Here is an 8,538-nt window from a genome sequence, read left to right as displayed (position 1 = left end):
TCGCAATGGACCCTAGTGGTCTACGCGTGGCCTTTATGGCCTGCCAGCATAATCTAATCTAATCTATATCTTCTTTTGTCATATTTGATTTAAATCCAACAAATCATTTTATTTTTAAATAAAGTAAACTATTGGACTTTTTCTATTCAAAATGGATTTCTCGTCATGGAAAATTATTAATTTCATAGACACATTTCTATAAAGTGGTTTCTTTTTTTATTTTTATATTTATTATATATTATAATAATTTTTATTATCATAAAAATAATTATTATCATAAAAATATTTATTATCATAATAATATTTATTATCGTAATAATATTTATTATCACAATAATAGTTATTACCATAATAATACTTATTATTACTTATTATTATACTTATTATTTTATTATCACAAAAATATTTATTATCATAATAATAATTATTATCATAATAATATTTATTATCATAATAATATTTATTATCATAATAATATTTATTATCATAATAATAGTTATTATCATAATAATATTTATTATCATAATAATATTTATTATCATAATAATATTTATTATCATAATAATATTTAATATCATAATAATAATTATTATTATAATAATACAAAACGTATTATTATAAAACATAAAAAAGACAACACTACTATTAAACAAAGCACTTTTTTGTAGGTAGATTTTTTGTAGGTAGAAAGATAGGGGAATGTCTATGAATATTCAAAAAGTCGAATTTAGAACTTCTAGAAATCGAAGAATATTTAGAAAAAGATACAGTGACACTGTGCGGGAAGAACTTAAAGCATTGAATATCAGCAACTGGAAAAGAAACGCGAAAAGCAAACAAGAATAGAAGAGGTCTTGTGATACAAACTTAGATATTGACTAAAACTATATATATTCCGTCAGGAAGATATGCTTGGCGTCAATGTATGTTTCTATATAAACATCTGAATAAATTATTTAAAATTCGACGGAACGCTTATTATAATGGATTATTCAAGTGATCACAGATGCTATTAAGTAAAAGTACTTAAGACAGTAACACGCATTTCACTAAACAAAGAAGACATATATTAAATAAAGAGTATTTTTATTGCCCACTTTTAAGGATTCTAGGTAATCTGACATCGTTACGGATCTATTAAGTTTTTGCGTGGTCTAAGCCAGCTTGTTTTACGTATCTAACTACTTTTATATTATAAATAATAACTTAAAACATAAAAAACCTGCCTTACAGTCATTGCTACTTGACTCAGTACTGGCTACTATACTAGGCACGAATAGTAAGGGTCAACAACGTATTGAACACTTTTTATCCCCATCGAGCGAAGGATTACTATTGATAATGTACACTTTTAACCAGAATACAGAGTAGGGCGTATTAAGTAGATCCTTCTGGCAACACTGTAACTTTGACAAAAAAAATAAGAACGCCTAATAATACAAGTATAGCACGTATTTAACACGTCAATTTTAGGAAATTTTGATTATAAAGCAGTACACACCACTAAACGCGGTAAGATTATACAGCTAGTATCCTTTCGATCTGGTGCTAAAGACAAATACTACTGCCTACTTCACTAAGAGTGAATAAACTTACGCTCGAAAGAAAGAGAAATTAACGACCGGAGAGAAATTTCCGAAATATTATAAATTATCGTTATCTTATTAAACAGTTATAATGCATTAAGAATGAAAATGTATATGTGTAAATATATAGTTCTTCGATTCATTTCAAGGGGGGAAAGTGCTTAAGGTATGGCTACGGGCCTAAGTATTTTACACACAACTCTCCACCGGTTTTTAGTTATAATTTATATTGATTTTTAACATTAGTGCTGTGTTAGTCTCTTAAAGAGACTTAATCAGAGTTTATAATCCACTGGTCTCATACGAGTAGTATATTTTCAGTATTCTGCCACATATTCATTATATTTTTAAGGAAATATTGAACGAATTTTACATTCAATTTTAAAAATATTATTCATAGTTTATTTATGTTTGTTCAAAATTTCAATTTAATTTAAAGAATTCTATATTATTATTAAAATGTGTGTTGCTTGCTATAAAATATATTAAAAATCACACACCCATTCTATATGGTATGTTCTACTATCAGAAAACAATATCAATTTGTTGCATATATGAAATGGCCAGAAAATTTTCATAAATTTTATATTTCATAACAATTTTTCATTATTTTAATTTTAGTTTATTTTATCAACAAAATTGCAAATTTAAATTAAAATTTATTAGCCCCAAAACATCTCAGAAATTAAAATTAAAATGAAAATTAAACAAAAATATACGAAGCATCTATAAAAGCATATCTTGAAATTGTAAATCAAATATTCTCTTTCATATTTATTTTATTTATCTCCATGGTCCACATTTGTGTGACATTTCATTTAATTTTTCTTCATAAATTTAACATTATTAAGCACTAATTACAAATGAATGCAAATGTACACCTGCTAATTCATACAAATGTCCTTTTTATCATTACAAAGAGCGAGCGAAAGAACAAGTGGGAATCAGAAGCGGAATGCGGAGTACGGAGTGCAAATACAAATGCCAATATAAATGAAAATGTATATAATACATATATATGTGTATATATTTATGTATAAAAGTAGAGAGAAAAAAGTAGTAGTATAAATTGGAAATCTCGGATTCTCCATTAGCTTTTCCGTTTTGTCATTAAATAAATTAACTAAAATATGTTTGTACAGATATATTGCATTTCTTAGTATTGGACTTAGTTTAAGTCTTGGTCTTATGTGCTCTCTGCAACACAAAAGATTAAATATAATTTACACTTAAGTACACAGTAAGCACAAGGATACGCACAGAATGACTATTGAGCACACACACACGCACGCACACATAAATAAGCCGATGGCATGTTTGATGTTCAGATACAAGAGTATTTGCTTGTATGACTATCTTCCGCACAGCTACACAAACACATAAGCTCAACAGGACTAAATAGAGGACTAAATACGGCATGGAACTGAACTCACCTTTCGGCCTAATAAGTGAATAATGTTGCCAAACAAATTTCGTACATGTTTTCATAATGAATGCATTTGTCTTGTCCACACACATACAAAGCGCCCAGCCCAGTACGGTCAGTTTGGCCGTACATTAGTTAAATATCCTTAGGCTCCTACGCAGAGGTTGATCTGCTTGTTGGCTGATGACGAGGCATGGATTGTTAGGATGAATGCTCTAAGACGTGTGGCGTTTGCACTGCCATTATGAAATTCATTTCTAATTACGTTCATGTCATATTGTTTGGAAATTGTGATAGATTCTTATGGTTAAATCAAAATAAACTAGATTTCAATAATAAATCAAAGAGCATGTGTGACATTGTTGCTTGCCTTTGCGTCACCAATAATTGCTCTGCAAATACTCATAAGTTTTGTTATTAATTCTTTTTATATTTCAATTTATTTCATGTTTCATGTTTTTCAAATAATTCATTTATTTTTCATATCCCTTGGCTGACACAAACTAACGCTCAAACATATTTTTTGAGAGCACGACACAACATCAATTAGGCACAATGGCTCAAGGAAACATTTCAACAGATCCTTGTCTCAGCATGTATCGAATATCTTACGAGTATCATTTATGTAAATAAATACATAAATTGTTTAATTAATAATTTACAAATTTTTGCACAATTTTGTTAGTTTCTTCTGCAAAATTGTAGAACGATTTTTCTTTAAAAAAATGAGAATATTCCCTAATTTATCTGTGTTATATTTGACATATTAGTCAGCAATGACATATTCTGATAAATAAATAAATAATTAGATATAGTAATGAGCAGAACAATTTTAAATGTTGATTTCATTAGCTCACTCAATTTTATTAATAATAATTAGTATTTCATAATAAGTATAATTATTAAATATTATTTAATAAATGAATTATGATACGAGTATTTCATTAATAGCATATTTCACTTCTATTCTAATATAAAACTTCCATCGCCTTTTTTGATTTGAATAAATTCACTTCTTCCAAAGCATTCTATTAATATTGTTGTCGAATGGTAAAAAATCATTCTTAAAGTAACGCCAAGATTTATTTCTATATTTAACACATTATTACCATCCTAAGAGACGCTCTGTGTCTTCTCACACAGAGGATTGGGATGACGATTACAGAATTGAGTTAATCCCTCACACGCTAGCATAGTTATATGGTATTCATGGGACTCAATTTTAAGACTTTCGACGAATGTTGGCATTTCATTAATATAATCCCTGATGTTGGTAGTCATAAACAAACATTTACTTATGACCCCTTTTTGCGAAAGGAAAACAAATAGGTTTAATATGTTTTCAGCAGACACTTTTAAACCAAATTAGGCTACATACTTTAAATCTAGAATCTCTTACTTGATCCTCATTAATAACTTGAATGTATCTAAAATAATATCTTTTCTCACCAAAAAAAGCCTTTAAAATGTCTGGGTTTACCCCCCTGGATCTCCTGTAGTTCGTATTTGTTTGTGCTGAATGAAGCAAGAGCAGAACATCAGTTGTGCCACTGTACGGAGTTAATATAAGCCACACTTAAGCTTATGGAAGTTCAAAACTTTATACTTAAATACTTTCAATAATTCATTTAAAATATATCTTAATTTAGAATTAACCAAATACTTACCTTTATCAATGTATTCGATTTGTTCTAACACGCTCAACCCTCTACCCAAAAATTAGAAGAATATATATCTTCCTTAGCTGAGGAAACGAATATCCATAAAGAATGTTATTCCACTGAAATGATCATATAGATTCGCTATTTATGTAGTACGATATTTTAATGGAATGCAGGTTTCTTATTTTAAAAATTCTTTGAACTGTATTAAAATATATTTTCAATTATATTAAAAGTTGTATTTTATTAATATAACATCTTTAGCCGAAGGGATGATAAATCCTATTTAACGTATTAAATCAATCATAAATTTCAACTTAGACAAACAATATTTAGATTTACAAATAAATATACATATTCCATTAAAGAAATAAAGTGGTATAAACGAGCACAAAAATGCAATCGAACTACACTAAATATTGCAAGAATTTTTTCATATAATTTTATTTAACTTTAACAATTTGTTGTATATTTTAATATAAAAATGTTACTCTAAATATTTTAAAAAAATATGGATTTAAAAAACATAATCGTTTTAAGCCTATTTCATTATCTAGTCTTAATTTTTAGAATATTAGTGCAGTTCAGTTTGATGATCACAAATTCAATATTGCTCATATGTATTAGCTATCTGTACTTACTATTAGTGGAATAGTACTTATAGTGTTGTTACTTTCGTAGTCGAAGTTGGTCATCTGCTGCTGTGAAGGTTGGTTTTGTGAACTCTAAACTCCGACTAGGGATATGAACATGACTTGTCAGATATTAGTACGGATTCAGATAAACTCATGACATGCTATACAGACAGTATGGGACTGTGCTTAGAATCCGACTATGTCGATATATTCGTTCCGACTAGACGCCTATTGCTGTCAAGCTAACAACGATATTACAAATATTTGTAATATGTGAAGAATTATTTTGATGTGAAGATCAATAGGTAGCAGGTTTAATTTCATCGTGTTTCATCGTGTTGAAAATATAATTTAATTTTGTTTTTAATAATTTAATATAATTTGTCTTTGCAATTAAACCATCGAGTGCTTTACAATCGCACAAAGCCATCGTTCAACAAAAATCTTTGACAAACAACTCAACAAATGTGATCGATCAAGCACTCTATTTACCTGACAGGGCCTGTATTATTTTTCTTTTCTCGAAGATAAAATTACCCTATTCGATCCATATACAGCATAAAACAGAATTTTCTAAAGTAAAAAAAAATCATATCTCAATCTGCTTTTAACACAAACATGCAGAATTGGGTCGATTCTACATTTGGCATTGTGATGTTGCATTTGATAAGAACTCATTTTATGAGGACAAAATAAGTGTTGATTAATTGATGATTTTTTAAGTTCTATTTGTAATTTTGAGTGTATTTACATTTTTGAGTATAAAGAGTATAAAGGCGAACAGAATCAATAGTTTGTAACTTGGCTTAAAACCAGCGAGGTCTATCTAACACCTCTGTTGTTCTTTGAATCTCAGCATCTAATCCACATTGAATGAAAATAAATAAATTCAGTCATTATATCCACATCTGAAACTCAAAATTTTAACCATAGCTACCATTATACTCCCATTAAAGAGGTTAACCTCTATTGGCTAGGACAGCCGGATCTGTGGGGCCTTATCTCCGTGGTATCAGATTTGCACCTCCGGTGATTTATTTTGAAAGAATAATTTATGAAATTTTATTTTGAATAATTAAATTTGCTACTTTTTTGATTTGCACAAAGTCAGACTCTGAGAAGACTTTTTGTACCATGGTACATTAGGACGAATGACATTCTCAGGGACCTCAAGATTGATCCCATCAAAAAATACATAAATGATAGAGCCCTAAAATTATTTGCGAAAACTGACAGATTTACCAACATTGCGTTATCAATTCTCAGAATGGTGACAGGCTCCTCGGGGAGGTATGCAGATCTGATGTCTATTATTGCTTAGTCTGATGAAGTGATAAGCAATAAAACAGTCAAGGCGTAAAGGGAGGTTTTAAAAATACCTCGAGTTAAGAAAGAGTAAAAGTGCTCAAGTGCACTGGCTCAAATAGAAATAAATAAATAAATTATAGGTGCTATATTGACTTGTTGTCATGCCTTTTTAATATTTAATATATTTGTTTAAATTAGATTTAAATAAATAAATATTAATTTATTTGAATTGGAATAGTTTTAGACCCATTTTTTTATTACAAAGACTTTTGTGTTTTTTAAGACTTTTTTAAGAGTTTCTTAAGATTTCTGTGGATCTGTATAAACGTCAGACTTAATAGTTGTTTATTCAGATTTAGATTCACAGGAGCCTTTACGAAATATTTAATTTAATCATTATTCAAATATTTGCGTAATTTTTTCATATTAAGTACAATTGTCTACAATATTGTAAGTTATTTGATAAGATCTTTTAATTATTGAACACGTGCTTAATGCGCGTTAATAATGCTTGTGTATTTGTAATTTATTATTGTAAGATAAGTCAATAATCAATTGATTCAATTAACACATTTGAAATTTGTTTATTTCTATTGCAAATTGGATGCACGTCCGACTGCTTTGTTTGCTTATTTGATGCTTGCCGCACACTATTACCGCTGCTGCTGCTCCTGCTGCTACCGCTGCTACCGTTTGCTGCTGCCTGTGCTCGCTCAATTCAATGTAATGGCACGCATCAATTACAGGTTTCCGATACAGTTGTGGAGCCTTATAATGCCACCTTATCCATACATCAGCTCGTCGAGAATACCGATGAAACATTTTGCATTGACAACGAAGCACTCTACGATATCTGCTTCCGTACATTGAAACTTTCGTCACCCACATATGGAGATTTAAATCATCTCGTATCCGTAAGTTTACCATAACACAAAACTAATGTATTTTCTTTCCTTCTCCTTTCCTGGCAAAATCATGATACACCCGTACGACACACATCCTGCCCGCATCGAATCAACAAACAACAAATATACGTCGTATATATACGCACACACACTCACACGTTTATTGTTGTATTGCCGTTGCATTTGCTGTTGTAATGCCAACGGACCAACGTGTGCGGAAATGCACACGCACAACTGCACATTGGCACATGTGCACATATTTGCACTTATTTGCACAAGCAGGTGTCCGAAGTCGTTGTGGAGCCATACAATGCAACATTGTCGGCACATCAATTGTGCGAAAACACCGATGAAACATTTTGCATCGATAATGAGGCATTATACGATATTTGCTATCAGAAGCTGCGTCTGCCCATGCCAACATATGAAGACTTGAATCATTTGTTGTCCGTAAGTAGCAAATAAGATTGAATTTTCTGAATTCAACCATTCCAGCAACCGCCAAACGCTATAGCTTCTAAATGTCTTCAGCAAATCAGCAAATCAACAAATGCAACTATCAATGCAAAAAAATTTAATTCATTAACAAATTACTCACAAAATGTGTGTCTGTGTGTGTGTATGTAAGTGTGATGAAAAAAAATATTTAAAAAAATATTTACTAATTATCCACAAAATTATTAGAAACTAAATTTATTTAAATTTTTTTTCGAAACCTTCTCGATGTAGTATAGAAACTAGTCAAATATTTGAAAAGGACTTAAAAATATTTTAAACTTAATTTAGAAAACGATTCTGAATTGTATTAATACTATATGTATAGAATTATATTACATAAATAAGTCAAATTATATACAACAAGATTATATATATATATATATAAATGAAAAGGACTTAAAACTACTTAATTAAGGGAATGACTCTAAATGGTATTATATATAGAATTATATAATTAAGTCCAATTATATATAATTGGAATTATATAAATTATAATAGTTATTACGTATTTATAGAGTC

At 29.4% G+C, this 8,538-nt stretch overlaps 1 protein-coding gene across 1 annotated transcript in view; it reads left to right on the top strand.

Annotated features, from left to right (window-relative positions):
• LOC119676206 (tubulin beta chain-like) overlaps positions 1 to 7,645 on the top strand; it is a 17,119-nt gene extending 9,474 nt beyond the window's left edge. Inside the window, exon 4 of the mRNA XM_038087440.1 lies at positions 7,363 to 7,645. Coding sequence (XP_037943368.1) covers positions 7,363 to 7,545 — 183 coding nt within the window. The 3' untranslated portion in view covers positions 7,546 to 7,645. The remainder of the gene's footprint in view (positions 1 to 7,362) is intronic.
• Positions 7,646 to 8,538: the final 893 nt, after the last annotated feature.

Source organism: Teleopsis dalmanni, chromosome 2 (genome assembly GCF_002237135.1).
Source record: "Teleopsis dalmanni isolate 2A chromosome 2, ASM223713v2, whole genome shotgun sequence".
Taxonomy (NCBI): Eukaryota; Metazoa; Arthropoda; class Insecta; order Diptera; family Diopsidae; genus Teleopsis; species Teleopsis dalmanni.
Note: the sequence above shows the minus strand (reverse complement) of the source record. Positions and strands in the feature narration are given on the sequence as shown.